The sequence below is a fragment of the Argopecten irradians genome, chromosome 4, assembly GCF_041381155.1.
Source record: "Argopecten irradians isolate NY chromosome 4, Ai_NY, whole genome shotgun sequence".
Classification (NCBI taxonomy): domain Eukaryota; kingdom Metazoa; phylum Mollusca; class Bivalvia; order Pectinida; family Pectinidae; genus Argopecten; species Argopecten irradians.
In genome coordinates this window covers 3,402,546-3,418,950 of record NC_091137.1, presented here as the reverse complement: position 1 = coordinate 3,418,950, position 16,405 = coordinate 3,402,546, and the positions used below count along the sequence as shown (strand labels likewise).

Here is a 16,405-nt window from a genome sequence, read left to right as displayed (position 1 = left end):
AGGTAGTGTGCATAGACAACGACAAGTCAAAGAGATCGTCTATAGGTGAAGGATAAAAACTACTGTAGTTTTATGTGTTCAATGTAAACACTATTTGGCTCATTTTTTCTGCCATTGGATTTTAATTTGGGATAAGGTATATTAGTATAGGCTTTTGGTTGTATCTTTTATGATATATTATTGCTTTACATTAATGTTTATTATAACTTCATTAGAATTATAGAATATTTGAAGATACTTCATCGCCAACGAATTGTAATTTTTATTTTTATTTTAAAACAGGAGCAGATATATTAGTATTTTTCATCAGTTACAAAAATTGCTTACTTTACACTATTACCATCATTTAAAATTTTGAGTTTTTTTTTTACTTTAATATAAAAGCAATATCCGTATTCGTCTTAATTTTAGCATGATTCACAAGAATTTTGAAAACAAAATCATGTTGTAAATCTAAATCGAAGCAAAGATGAGCGATAATGATTCGAAAACTTTCAATAAAAAATCAAATAGGGGGGTCCCATATAGTCAAACAAGCCGAAGTTAGCCGATATTGTAACGCCGCGAACGTCATGTGACTACCGTAACTAGGTAACGTCTGTCCGAGAACGGGTCATCAACTTTCCGACTTCCGTTCGGCAATAATCTTATTTCTACGGTGGCTGATTTGTGCCATTTCGTCTTTTCGTCTTTTCGGGGCGAAAAGACGAGAATTAAGAAACCTTAACTTTCGTCTTTTCGTCTTTTCGCCCCTTAAAGACAAAATTTAACAAATTTAAATTTCGTCTTTTCGCGGCGAAAAGACGAAAAGTCAAACACGAAAAGACGAAAGTGATACACGCTAATTAGCGACTTTGATTCTCGTCTTTTCGCCTTCAAAATTCTCGTCTTTTCGTCTTTTCGCCCCGAAAAGACGAAATTTAACAAACCTTAATTTTCGTCTTTTCGTCTTTTCGCCCCGAAAAGACGAAAATTAACAAACCTTAATTTTCGTCTTTTCGCCCCGAAAAGACGAAAATTAACAAACCTTAAATTTCGTCTTTTCGTCTTTTCGCCCCGAAAAGACGAAAATTAACAAACCTTAATTTTCGTCTTTTCGTCTTTTCGCCTTCCGGTCCGGTGTGGAAGTCATTTTGAAATCTTTTTATCTTAATACTGACTTAATTGTTCAATATGGAAGCATCAATGAAGTTTATGATAACAATCGATTTATTAAATTGATAGTATTACAAGTATCTTCATCAATAACTAAGAACAGAAGTCAACATGTTTGTTTACAGCAGTTACGTAGATTTCTCACACGTGGCATATGCCACGTGCCACTAACAGATTCATCATTCCGCAAATCCTTTAGCGTGATTGATACATTTTTTAAAATTCATTAATATCTTATTTTTTGTGTTCTAATCGCCCTCTTTAGCAATTACGCTTATCAAAACATTGCAGTGCAGATGCTAAACAAGCACTTAGAGGAGTTGCCTCCCCTACAACAACTTTAAAAAAAAGTTGTCGGCGGGTAATATTTGAAAGCGTTTGAACCACGGATAAACTTGTTTACAAAATAATTTATGAAAGACAACTCGTGAAAACTTTGAGTTTAAAGGAAGGACTTGTACCAAGAAATTGCTCAAATACAGTTAATTAGAACAGGCAATCAGTAGGTACAATGTACTGTGTATTATTTGAAAAGACATTTTGACTACATAAACGACATGGTCTTCATCATAGTTGTACATTAGAAATTACATTATAATCTTCGTCGTATATGATAGATAACAAAGTATATCTGAAATTTGTATTTTGTTCGGGGCGAAAAGGCGAAAAGACGAAAAGACGAAAATTAAGGTTTGTTATTTTTCGTCTTTTCGGGGCGAAAAGACGAAAATTAAGGTTTGTTGTTTTTCGTCTTTTCGGGGCGAAAGGACGAAAAGACGAAAATTAAGGTTTGTTAATTTTCGTCTTTTCGGGGCGAAAAGACGAAAAGACGAGAATTAAGATATTTAATTTTCGTCTTTTCGGGGCGAAAAGACGAAAAGACGAAATGGCATAAATCAGCCAACGTATATTTCTATGGTGACCATTTTATAATGAAGTAATGTTTCAAAGTATCGACTTTCAACAAATGCTTTACCAAAGTTACTACGAAATTTTCCTAATATTATTTGATATAAATTAATTTTAACTACATCTACAAATATTAACATTATCGGGGTCGAATCTAACTTGACTTTCTGTTGATATTCATATTACGTATAGTGTGACTTTAAAATAATTTATTGCGTCCCGGCAAACTCCATGACAAAATGCTTTATACGGATTCAGATAATGCTTGCACAGACAACAGATGGAAAACAAAGTATTTTACATACAATTTTGTATCAATTACACATAGATACACGATTTAACATCAATCATTGTCTAAAGGATAAATATCATCCATGTTATGTTGGCGGTGGATTATCTTTAAAGTAACTACTGTACGTGTCTCAACCGAACCGTTTGTTTCGAACTGGTACTTTTGATTGCATTTAAATCTACAATATAGTCTTAGAAATGGTCACATAAGATATTCACTTTTTGTTATGAAACATCTAGTCGACCTTACAAAATATGAAAATTGTACATAATCCTTTCATATAAACTTATATTTAAAGACATCTTCAAAAGTTGAATGCTGTTACCTTATGAAGTACTAGAGATGTGAAACTCATCTTACAATACGTGGGTCATGCTCTGTTGATAATTTATCAACCTTATCTATTTTTTATTCAGGCCACAAGGTCTCCAGCGAGGCCCATCTTTATCATAGTTCGGGTCTTTTCTTTGTATCAGAGAAGAAGGTTTTTGAGAATCGGTGAATCGCTGCGGCATCTCCAGGTAAGACCACGAGAAATGAAATTGATTATAATACCTCAATTGTCTGCAAATGATATATTTTATTTTATTATTTTTATTTCACTGGTGACGAGTTAAAGTATAAAAAAACATATGATTTATATTGCATGGCCTTTGTTGCTCAAAAATCTTATTGTCTACCTTTATGTGTTGTATCACGTTACAGAGTGTCGTTTAAAGTTGTTTTATGTCTGTACCATTAACCAAAGGAATATTTCGGTACATGTATAATTCTGCCGTTTCATATTACGATTTATATGGGAGTCTACACCGTGGCTAGTCTGTTAGGTTTACTCAAAATCTCTGTAAGATGACGGGACAGGGTGTATTCTGTATGATATACATGTATAAAAGTAGGAGCTATAGACATCTGTAGCAAAGGCATCGAGGTCATTTACAGTGACCACAAGTTTTATTTCTGAACAAAGAAACCCCAAACACCTATATTAGTTGTGTATGAAACATTTTACAGTGAACATAAGTTCTATTTATGAACAAAGAAGACCCAAACACCTATATTCGCTGTGTATGAAACATTTACAGTGACAGAAAGTTTTATTTCTGAACAAAGAAGCCTCTAACACCTATATTCGCTGTGTATGAAACATTTACAGTGACCACAGGTTTTATTTCTGAACAAAGAAGCCCCAAATACCTGTATTATTTGTATATGAAATATTTACAGTGACCGAAAGTTGTATTTCTGAACAAAGAAGCCCCAAATACCTGTATTATTTGTATATGAAACATTTACAGTGACCATAAGTTTTATTTCTAAACAAAGAAGCCCCAAATACCTGTATTATTTGTATATGAAACATTTACAGTGACCATAAGTTTTATTTCTGAACAAAGTAGCCCAAAATACCTGTATTAGTTGTGTATGAAACATTTACAGTGACCACAAGTTTTGTTTCTTAACAAAGAAGCCCCAAATACCTGTATTATTTGTATATGTAGTTTCGTGGTTTAATCATTTTTATATTTTTTTTTACTTTATTTTTACTGTAAAATTTGCATAGTATATGTAAATACTTTTTCATATACGTAAGAAATAGACACCTGCCGAGCTATTTCCGACACAATCACGTACATTTTAGATATAGAAAACACTCGTTTCTAAACACACACGGGGTGAATGTATTCGGATAAATCAGTAACCACTGTGTACATACTGGTGACTGGTGACTATAATAATGTATATTTATGATATATGATAGCTGCGACGGTATTCCATTGGTACGCAGGTAATCATTTGTACTTGCTGTATTTATACATCATTTTAGATATTCGTAAAGCCAATTTTAACAAACAAAGCACTGGGCAAAATGTTGCTGCATGAGATGACTGTGATATCTAACGTGTCTTCAAACCACGCTGTTCCTTATAAGCTTTAGGATGATCGTCATAACAATGTTACTGAAAAACTATAGTCATAATGTCATACCAAAGATCACCTAACCAAAGACGTATAATTAATTTGATTAGATTTTCAAAGTTTTGACTGATTTGACTTTTTGGTAAATTGTAATGTACTGTAAGTGTATGTTGATGATATCAAATACATTATGTGTTAATTAAAATCAATCAAAATAATGGACGTACACAAACCATTGGTTGGGAAAAATACAAGTAATATAAATGTTTTGGGGTTATTTGGTTGATAAAAGGAAATTTGTTGATTGCTTAACTTTTACCAGTCAATCATGTAGCTCCTCTTGAAAATAAGACAAAGTGACATATGATTACAAAATTGCGTTCGAGTATTACATAGTAGCAGTAATACAGAGGATATATAAATAGTCATTTCTCATATTGTAAATCTTTGTCGGATAACTTCCTAAAGGCATTCATGCTATGTTATAATTCAGTAGTATTAACCACCTTATTGCATGCGACTTAATCTCGACTAGTTAAAATTAGCATAAAATAAGACACCAAGAACCCGTTTTAATACAGGACAAACAGACCTGTTCAACAATAACACGCGAAATTTAATTGCCATGAGAAAATCTGAAAAGAACGTTAAATACATTGTACGTTGATTTAGGGTATATGATGCTATCTGTTACAGTGGCGCATTAAGAAGAGTTGTGTTTTATATCACGTACATCATGGTCAAGGGTCTTACTCACTGGGCGGACATCCTCATCGTGGTCAGCTACTTTATCATAGTAATCGGAGTTGGCCTGTGGGTAAGTGTCCAAGCATGACATATAGTGTTGTCCACAATGAAATGTTCAGCTTACTAAACAACATGATTGTCTGCATTTGTCGTCGGGTTTTAACAAGTGCCGAATGGTTAACTACATGTGTAGGTCAACTGCTCACGAAAATAAAATAGTCTGCAGTACATTTAACGTACAAACACCAGAATAACATTGACCTTCGTCTTGACAATCCATGATTTGAGGACAATGATAATTTCCTAGACGAGGATTTTAGTCCTCAACATCTTATTTAATAATATACATGTTATATATACAACGCATTGGTTAAATTATCCTGTCAAATTAAAATTGCTGAGTGAATTTTTGACCCGCATTTTGGTCCTATTCTTACTGCAAATTGCATAATGAAAAATATTCAGCACCATTGCGTAAACCTGATTGATGCCTTGTTGACAATGATAATTATGTTTGAGTATTTTGCCGTTATCTATTACAGTCGCTCCGTAGACCTAACAGGGGGAATGTGAAGAGCTACTTTCTAGCCGGGAGGTCAATGCCATGGTTCGCTGTAAGTACTAGCAGGGTATGGAATATAACACGACCTCTTAAGATTTTCAGATTAACTTGAAAATCTATATGTATGTAAACTTGTGTATTACTGATCAAGGTCTTCGTGAGAAATCAGAACTGCCTGTTTGATAATGATCAAATTTACCAAGCACAATACATCTCCAGTTATTCTTAATAATAAGAACAAACGTAATTTACATATATCAGCGCCACATAAAAAAACACTTATTTTACTCCTCTTACAAGATTTGAAGGGAAATATGTACTGCTCTGCGTCATTTAAAATCAGAATCTTAACGAAAGACATTTCATAAAAAATATATATTATATAAAATTAATTATAGAATCTATTGTTTATGATGTATAATGTAAAACAATGTGAGACATTTTAGTACGGAGTCATATTTGTTGTGTCGTGCTGATATTACATAACTTGCAACACACTTCGTCACAGCAGATTTCACCCATCGTGTCATAACATGTACACTCTTGCTTCTTTTAAGATTGGAGCCTCGCTGTTCTCAAGTAACATTGGTAGTGAACACTTCGTTGGACTGGCGGGGGCAGGAGCCTCCTCTGGAATATCTATGGTCCTATACGAATGGTTTGTACGTATAGTTTGGTTTATTTTGTCGTTAACGGGACACGAAGAATACCTACATATTTGATTTTTGAATTGTTCGTTGGTGATACAATACTTATATTCGCCTATAAGACGTGAATACATATGAGTCACCTGTGCGAGGTTTCTCTAGGTTTTTGTGGTTTTCACACATTGATATTGTTACGGAATAACTGTTTTACTTTTAGGTGATATTCCTGATCCTACTCTGTGCCTGGCTGTTCCTCCCTGTCTACATATCGGCTGGGGTAGGTGGACAAATACATGTAAACATTTACTCTGGATTTCATTTATCGCCCATCATTTTCTTTATTTTAAAGCCGACAATGCAAGTTAAAAAGTTTTTGATTGAAATTTAAAAAATAAGCACACCTGTATTTCAAGAATCGTTTATGAGACAACCCCCTGTCGAGGTCAGCCATTTTTGTTTTTCTCTCTACCTGTATCCGGTGTTCTCAAAAACCCCCTATACAAAGCGCGTGAATCGACACACGAGTGGTCAGTCTATACACATACATACACACCAAGCAGTTGTCCAAAACAATTTCCTATAAAGGTATATGGTACGGTGGCTGATTTATGCCATTTCGTCTTTTCGTCTTTTCGTCTTTTCGCCCCGAAAAGACGAAAAGACGAAAATTAGATATCTTAATTCTCCTCTTTTCGTCTTTTCGCCCCGAAAAGACGAAAATTAACAAATTTAAATTTCATCTTTTCGCGGCGAAAAGACGAAAACACGAAAAGTCAAACACAAAAAGACGAAAGTGAAGCACGCTAATTAGCGCCTTTAATTTTCGTCTTTTCGCCTTCAAAAATCTCGCCCCGAAAAGACGAAAATTACAAACCTTAAATTTCGTCTTTTCGTCTTTTCGCCCCGAAAAGACGGCGAAAAGACGAAAATTAACAAACCTTAAATTTCGTCTTTTCGTCTTTTCGGGGCGAAAAGACGAAAATTAACAAACCTTAAATTTCGTCTTTTCGTCTTTTCGGGGCGAAAAGACGAAAATTAACAAACCTTAAATTTCGTCTTTTCGGGGCGAAAAGACGAAAAATAACAAACCTTAATTTTCGTCTTTTCGCCTTTTCGCCCCGAAAAAATACAAATTACAGATATACTTTGTCATCTATCATATACGACGGAGATTATAATGTAATTTCTAATGTACAATTATGATGAAGACCATGTCATGTATGTCTTTTCAAATAATACACAGTACATTGTACCTACTGATTGACTGATATAATTAACTGTATTTTAGCAATTTCTTGGTACAAGTCCTTCCTTTAAACTCAAAGTCTTCACGAGTTGTCTTTCATAAATTATTTTGTTAACAAGTTTATCCGTGGTTCAAACGCTTTCAAATAGTACCCGCCGTGTAGGGGAGGCAACTCCTGTAAGTGCTATGTTTAGCATCTTAAGTTCATTATGGTCCTTACATTTACACAGCAATGTTTTTATAAGCGTAATTGCTAAAGAGGGCGATTAGAACACAAAAATAAGATATTAATGAAAAAATTATCAATCACGCTAAAGGATTTGCGGAATGATGAATCTGTTAGTGGCACGTGGCATATGCCACGTGTGAGAAATCTACGTAACTGCTGTAAACAAACATGTTGACTTCTGTTTGAAAACTTCTAATCTTAGTTATTGATGAAGATACTTGTAATACTATCAATTTAATAAATCGATTGTTATCATAAACTACTTTGATGCTTCTATATTGAACAATTAAGTCAATATTAAGATAAAAAGATTTCAAAATGACTTCCACACCAGACCGGAAGGCGAAAAGACGAAAAGACGAAATTTAAGGTTTGTTAATTTTCGTCTTTTCGGGGCGAAAAGACGAAAAGACGAAAAGACGAAAATTTTAGGTTTGTTAATTTTCGTCTTTTCGGGGCGAAAAAGACGAAATTTAAGGTTTGTTAATTTTCGTCTTTTCGCCCCGAAAAGACGAAAAGACGAAATTTAAGGTTTGTTAATTTTCGTCTTTTCGGGGCGAAAAGACGAAAAGACGAAATTTAAGGTTTGTTAATTTTCGTCTTTTCGGGGCGAAAAGACGAAAAGACGAAAATTAAGGTTTGTTAAATTTCGTCTTTTCGGGGCTAAAAGACGAAAAGACGAGAATTTTGAAAGCGAAAAGACGAGAATCAAAGTCGCTAATTAGCGTGTATCACTTTCGTCTTTTCGTGTTTGACTTTTCGTCTTTTAGTCTTTTTGCGGCGAAAAGACGAAATTTAAAGTTGTTAAATTTCGTCTTTTCGGGGCGAAAAGACGAAAAGACGAAAATTTAGGTTTCTTAATTCTCGTCTTTTCGGGGCGAAAAGACGAAAAGACGAAATGGCACAAATCAGCCACCGTAATATGGGGCTTGTTTTGGCAACAAAATACGTCAACTCATCTAAGCTGTCATTTACATGTTTGTCAAAATAATTTTTCCACATAAGTGACAAACGATAAACCGTACACATATCTGCAAGTATATTATTTCAATGAAACCTTGTCAGGCGAGTGCAGTGTTTATTTTCAGTTTGACATTGTTATTTGCAATATCGGGACAAGCTATGTTTGGAATGAAGCAGGTGGGTCAAGTCCCGTACTTTATAAAGGGGGTTGGCCAGTGAAGGTAACTAAGCAGAGCAAAAAGAAAAATGGCTGCCACTTTCTTGGATACGACACTGTCATAACAGGGAAATATCTCATAAACCATTTTTGAAAGAAAAATTCATTTTTCTTCCAAATCAAATGCATGCTTTTTAACTTGCACTGTCAGCTTTAGGTTTCATTTGCGATAAAAAAAACACTATTAAATTAAATCTATTGCTAATTTCTGATTATTTATTTGAGCAGGTATATACACTTCCTGAGTACATTGAGAAACGCCACGGTGGCCGGAAGTTGAGGACGTACCTTTGTTGTATCGCTCTAGTGCTATATGTAGTCTCCAAGCTAGCTGTAAGATTTTATAGCCAAACTTTATCTATAAATTTGATACTATAATTGCCCATTTGATAACCTTTTATAAGGTATGGTTATCATATCAAAACCTCCATTTTTTATGGTGTTCTATTACATATGAAGTTAAGATTTCTTTTTCATGTAGTGCAATGGAATCGGATGTTTTGCTAAATAGTTGCGACTCTTGTAATTCTATTAATATTTGGTACATACTCCACGTGCTCTGATTCCTAAAACAGTCACGGTCACTGTAATTACCCGTATTTAGGAACCTATTAACGGTCGTGTGCATATTCTTTCGGTATCCAAAAGATACACTGTAAAACAAATTCAAAACTCAAAGCTGCAAACGAGATCATGAATTGCAAAAAGGTCAAAAGTTTCAAGGAAAATAATCATCACTTACCTACTAGTTCCAAGAAATCTTGCAGTTCGTGCGGCTGAACACCATTACGACGGTAAAACACACTGGAAACGGTTTTCTCTACATAATCGATGCATTTTGTCACACAAAAAAATCAATTTCCAGACCGTACTAAAATAATTACAAGAAGATGACATATGATAAGCAACGATAATTTCGTTATCTTGATTTAAATTTGCGTGTAATACTGTCCTTTACTTTATTGTTGAAGGGTGTGGCTTCCGTTTCAGGTAAGCATCTTCGCCGGGTCCATGTTTATCCAGATGACCTTGGGATGGGACATGTACCTGTCAATCATTGTACTGCTGGTGATTACTGGAGTTTACACTATCCTTGGTGAGCAGTAAAATACACTGTGTTATGATTCATCGTATAATATCACTAACGATTTTTTATGATATAGTTCTCTACATAATACGCAATACATAAACACATGCTTCGGTAATTATCCACATACTAAAGTTTCATCTCACCAATCCAACCCTCAAGTATGGCAACCTACTTTTATGTCAATGTCAAATAAGTGCCTGAAAATTAGAGTAGAAATTTTATTTCCGAAATGTGCATATCTTACATTTTAATATATAAAGACTTATATGTACAATGAATTTGTCTTACATAGTTGTTACTTACTTTGACGTCGGATTATTTGACCTGTTAAAAGCTTTAAACAGTACTTGCTTACGTTTTCAAACTTTTCCCTGTCGAGGACATCTGCAGTTTTGTTCCTTTCTCTGCATGTGTCAGAGCCGATTGCTGACTTGCTTGCCAGATTTAAATTGAGTACTTGTAGTACTTGTATTGCATTGCCTATCTACAGGTGGATTGACTGCCGTAATGTACACTGATACCTTCCAAACCACAGTCATGATTCTGGGCTCTCTTTCCATCACAGTTATAGGTGAGGTACTGAGTGAAGTACATTAGTCATTAAAATATCGCCTAAGTTAAGCAATCTTCGCACGAGTGAGGAAATTAATAATTTGTCATAACTGAAATCAAAATATACTTCATTTGCTTTCGAAAACGGTAAGCATCAAATAATTCATCATTATCATTAATGGACCTGCATACACTGGTGTTTTGATTTTGAGTTTATTCGCATTTTCAAAATAAAGTTTTGAAAGTCATGATACCTAATTAGTACGTGTCACTCAGTTTGCGATGCCAACATGCAACGCTCTCTTACGCTATGTCGGGTTTACAAAATACAAATTTGTTTATCCAATTTCAGGGTTTCAGAAAGTTGGTGGCTTAGAATCTTTGAAAACTGAGTATATGGAAGCAATCCCAAAGATCCGAAATAACGCAACAACATGTGGAATTCCCAAAGACGACGCTTTCCAAGTGTTCCTCGACCCAGTCAGTGGGGACTATCCCTGGCCTGGCCTTGTCCTCCAAAGCTCACTAGGATGTCTGTGGTATTGGTGCTGTGACCAGGTATGGTCAATAAGGTGATGGTATCAGATATCATAAAGTGAAGTCATAAGGCCTCCGATAAGGGTAGGAGTAAGGAATTGATTAATAGCTTTCGTGACTGCAAATACATATTCAGAGAGCAATGTGGAATCAAAATTCTTTACAATAGAATCAACAATATTTTACAAATGCAATGCAGCTATTTGAAAACTTACGTTTGCTTTGTCAAAGATAATTGAGTTTATATTTATGCGTATAAGCTATTGCATTGATAATAAGTACCACACATTCCGAAGTATATATATTTAATAGGATCCACATTTCATATCAATAGGAATGTTAGTGTAACGAAAATTACTTAAATTATATACTCATCACGATGTTGGCAGGTAATTGTTCAACGATCTTTAGGGGCAAAGAACCTGTCTCACGCAAAAGGCGGCTCTATCTTAGCAGGTTACCTGAAGACTCTGCCCCTCTTCCTAATTGTCTTTCCTGGTATGATCAGCAGGGTGTTATATCCAGGTAATTATCATCTCATCTTTTATACTAAATTCATGCGACTTGAAAATGTCTAATGACATTAAAAAGTATGAAAGAGAAAATTACCAATAGTACTTTAACTTAGCCGTGTCCCCATTGTGATGAAAACTGGATTCTTCATTAAAATATTTAATTATTACTGATTATTGTGTCCTGTTATATTTATCAAAATATGAAATTCTTAATAAGGGCGGTGTGGATCGTTTTATTATGATATAACTATTTATTTTTGATTATTAAAATATAAAATTCTTATAAAGGGCGATATGTATAGTTTTATTTGAGTGATACTTTTGCCTTGTAGATGAGGTTGGGTGCGTTGATCCTGAAGAATGTTCTCGGATATGTGATAACCCGGTCGGTTGCTCTAATATTGCATATCCCAAATTGGTGCTGGAACTACTTCCGGTCGGTAGGTACAGTAAGAAATGTGTTTACAAAAACGTCATGGCTAATACATTGTTGTCAAATCGTACAGGTATATAGTTAGTTTTCATGTTTTATCATTTTAATAATTATTTATAGTAATTCAATTTCTAACCGTTAAACGTATGAATACATTGTGTTCATTATCCACATTCCTTGAACTTTCTTTCTAATTCCTTTATTCTATTTCTATTTTACTTTAGTCCGTACAACACTATTATCTGTATGTGTCATGATGCGTTACTTTGTACTTTAGGAGTGAGACATGACTCAAATTCAATCATGTTAAATATATACCATAATTATGTTTATGTCGTTGAGCATGCCTTCTGCACATTCATGTGAATAACAAGCCAATTTCTGTTTATTTGTAGGTCTGCGAGGTCTCTTGATGGCCGTCATGGTGTCCGCCATTATGAGTTCCCTGACGTCAATATTTAACAGTTCTAGTACTGTATTTACCATGGACATATGGCGACGGATAAGAGTAAAGGCATCGCAACGGGAACTACTCATTGTGGGCAGGTCAGGATAAAATAACTGCATATTCCCCAATATTCCGTGGTGACAATGACCATTATAACATGCCCATAGATTAGAGTGAAATAAGACAGTTGCCATGTTTGTTTTAATGTACTGAAAACATGTATTTTATTGAAACCTTAGGAATCTTACCGTTTGAAATGACATTTCTCTCATACTGTAGATATTATAATTTCATTAAGACACCATACATAGATATGGGCTCTGTTTTGGGGTTCAGTTAATGTTAGTATAGTAACTGTATTATTACTCATCCGACAGGTTATTTGTAGCTATCATGTGTGTTGTGAGTGTTCTATGGATCCCTCTGGTCAAGTCGTCCCAGGGCGGGAAGTTGTTCCAGTACATGACGGCAATGGAAGCCTACCTAGGGGCACCTACTGGTATCCTCTTCCTGTTCTCTATATTCTGGAAGGGTACCACAGAGAACGTATGTCATTTGTACTATTGAGTCGTTGATTAATGGTTTCAACATTTCTAATTATTTGTTATATTATCAGATTTGGGGCAAAGAAGTTATCAAGTTGACAAAATATAAAGTTAAATTCTCAAGATTATCTTCTTCAAGACACGCATACAAAAAATACGGTCACATGATGGAATATATAAGAGGAAAAAGGAAATCAATATCATAATAATGAAGTATTAACACCACTTGATGATTAGAGTTAAAAATGCCGAATCGAATATATCCTTATAAGTATTCTTATTGTAAACCCGTATGTATAATCTAACACTTTATACGTGCTTGATACAAGTTGTATTTGAACATGGAATCAGTAATAATATCGAATTGTGTAATTGGTTGTAGGGAGCGTTCTGGGGTTTAATTGTCGGTCACGTGTGTGGTATAGTTCGCCTTGTCTTGGAGTTCATTTATCCACAACCCCACTGTGGCGAGGAGGACACCCGTCCAGTCTTTCTGACCATCAACTATCTCTATTTTGGTGTAATCATCCTCGCCATAACAGCAGTGGCTACAGTTCTCATCAGCCTGTTCACCAGTAAACGGACGGAGGATGAGGTCAGTATGAGGACTGCATAAAAGGAAATTAGATTCTGCTAATAATTTAGTTAAAATATGAAATATTGAGAATTGATCTTTCATAACATTTTGTGTCTTCTTGTCGGCAAAGGAAACCAAATTGGGTCTACTTAGGCGACACGCACATATTTTGATTGCTCCCAAGACGCCGGTGACATCTGTATGCCGCTATGTTCTCTGTGGTGGTGTGTTTTATCTCTATAGTTGTTGAATATCATGCAATGCTCATTTATTTCAAAATTTGCTGGACCCCCCCCCTCCCCGCATGCCAGAGTGATTGCCTAGGATTTCTTTATTAACATTGTATCTAAGAAAATAGTAAATAAGTAAATAATTTTGACTAACATGTAATTAGTAAATGTACAGATTTAGTTTTAGAAAGAACGAACATTTATGCTTAAAATGCAAAACAAAACTGTTTCTTAAGTTCATTCCTATATTCACGTCACTACAATTGACTTGCCGCTTAATAAATATATCCAATAATCTTATATCTCTATAAATCTTACATCTATATCTTACAGCTAATTGGTGTAACATGGTGGACCAAATACAAGGCGGACGCAGAGCCACAGGTCTTGGATGAAGAAAGCAAAGTGACACTCACGTGTCCTGACCAAGAATCTAATGTCGCCAATGCCACGGAAAAGACGACTTTAGGTCAGCCAATATTTTTATTGACTTTTATACGGCGAGTTTAAGCACAGGCTATAGTGACCGTAGTGAAACTATAGCGTGATCGAAACTACTTTAGTAACATGATGTGCGCGTGTGCACAGGATAAAGAATGTAATGCGCATGTCTTATCAACAAAAGCTCAACAAACGGTTCTTTAAGTCGTTCCACAGTAACTAGACTTCCTTCCTTTGCGCATGCCTATACGGTCGTGTAATATCAATAAATAGAACAGCTTGGCTTTATATAGTCATTAGTCAGCGATGGAACTCTCCGATACAACAACTAGATTGCGGTGAATATTGGCTTCAAGTGAAACTCTTTATAAGACCCCTAATAGTTAATATTTCTCTTAATGTTTATAACATGATATATTCTTATCTTAGAATTGTTTCTTCTTTACAGAAGACGAGCATTCGACTATCAATGAATCGTCTCCTTGGTACAAGCGCTTTGTTGCAGTTGTGTGCGGAAGCTCAGAAGACCAGGTTACAGAAATAACTATTGATCACCGAAGGGAATTTGTACACCAAACAAAATGTGCCAAACAACTTCTTAATATAAATGCAGCCATCCTTGTCATGGTTGTTGCATTTTTGTCTGGTTATTTCAATTGAATGGAGAGGGAAATCAAGGAACCAATGCAGTAAAACATGATAAATACTGATCGGCATCCAAACCAAAAATGCATCTGATGTCTATTTGCAATAGTGTTGAAAAACAATTCGTTTCCGAATGGTATGCTTACACTTTGTATCGGTTTACTAGTTTTAGTGCACATATTGACCTCATGGGTATGGCATATGTGAAAGTTTACGCAAAACTTGATCTTCAGAGAACAGAACCTTCAACATCAAATTATATCATCTGCGTTTGAGATTTTATTCAGAATTATGTTGTAAACGCTTTAGAAGACAATTTTATATCTGTGACATTTGAAGTTTGCAATTTACGAGGATTGTTTTACCTTACCTCATTTTTACCAAAACTATATCCCCACAAGTTAGGTGCAAAAATGAAGGCTACATATATTTCTTGAGAACGAAACAGGTATATTCATGTCAACATCTATTCTAATGACGGATTTGCATTAGACTAATGATGGTTTGACATGTACATAACTTTTTTTTAAATGCAAATCACAATGGTTTGTCAGGGATTTTTTTGGCTGCAAAGGATAGTTTTGTATACACTTGTAAGACAACTTTGAAAATTTTGTTATTTTGACCTATTTTTTTTTTTAATTTTTATCTACATCATAGAGCGCTTCCTTGAGAAAACCTTATATTTCTCCTAAAAAGTATCGGTATGTATTAAGTTTGTTTTCTATTGCACTCTATTGTTTCTACTTGGTCAAAATAGATTCTTTTTTTTGCTCAATCAAGTACTCAAATATATCAATTTATTAACGATAAATCGGAACTTTGACGATACGCGTTAATGCATATACTATCTTAATTGAATATGTTTATTGGTAGATATGTTTGTCGTCATTTTAAAAGTGTTTAATATATTCTTTGTTACTGATATATTAATAACAATATCTAAACTATCTATTGCTTGGGATGGATTATCGTATAAAGCAGGTGTTCAGTATTTTAGTTTCACTCCTATTCCTTGTCATAATGGCTTTGTTTATCATCGATCATGTAAAAAGATACCTTCGGACAATATAGATATCAATATAATTGTTCAGTTACATTTTATGCCTATACTTGAATTGTTCTTTTGTAGTAGTCTACACTTCAAAGCCGATGCCTACACGATGAGCATAGAGTTCGGGCATTATGTTTACCCATTTGTTAGAGCGTTTTTATACTTTGTCATGTGATATACTGAAAATACTAACAAACATTGAAATTAAAATTTGTTGGTTTTATATGTTACAGTGGAACTTGGTTGATACGAACTCGGATAATTCGAAAACCCGGCTTAATACGAAGTTCTTTACCGGTCCCGGCCGAATTCCCTTTTTTTCTTTGTTTAAAGAACTCGGATAATTCGAATTCGGAAAACTCGAAGAACTCCGATAATACGAAGTAAATTTTGGATCAGAATGACAAATATCATTCATAAAATGTTCTTATAACTCGAAATGAGATTTTTTGGA

The 16,405-nt window shown here is 34.6% G+C and overlaps 1 protein-coding gene across 3 annotated transcripts; it reads left to right on the top strand.

Moving 5' to 3' along the window:
* The first annotated feature begins 2,307 nt into the window (after positions 1 to 2,307).
* Positions 2,308 to 16,161, top strand: LOC138320384 (sodium/glucose cotransporter 4-like). 3 transcript variants are annotated; one of them, XM_069263318.1, is made up of 16 exons: positions 2,316 to 2,877; positions 4,970 to 5,090; positions 5,563 to 5,634; positions 6,140 to 6,244; positions 6,447 to 6,506; positions 9,113 to 9,217; positions 9,875 to 9,980; positions 10,465 to 10,545; positions 10,879 to 11,084; positions 11,453 to 11,588; positions 11,911 to 12,018; positions 12,407 to 12,557; positions 12,837 to 13,005; positions 13,387 to 13,599; positions 14,145 to 14,280; positions 14,701 to 16,161. In XM_069263318.1, the coding sequence occupies exons 2-16, from the start codon at positions 5,010 to 5,012 to the stop codon at positions 14,910 to 14,912; spliced, it is 1,941 nt and encodes a 646-aa protein (XP_069119419.1). In that variant the 5' UTR covers positions 2,316 to 2,877; positions 4,970 to 5,009; the 3' UTR covers positions 14,913 to 16,161. The 3 variants fall into 3 exon arrangements, with proteins under 3 accessions (XP_069119421.1, XP_069119419.1, XP_069119420.1); XM_069263320.1 differs by lacking the exon at positions 14,701 to 16,161 and having other exon boundaries at positions 2,308 to 2,877; positions 12,848 to 13,005; XM_069263319.1 differs by lacking the exon at positions 6,447 to 6,506.
* The last annotated feature ends 244 nt before the right edge of the window (positions 16,162 to 16,405 follow it).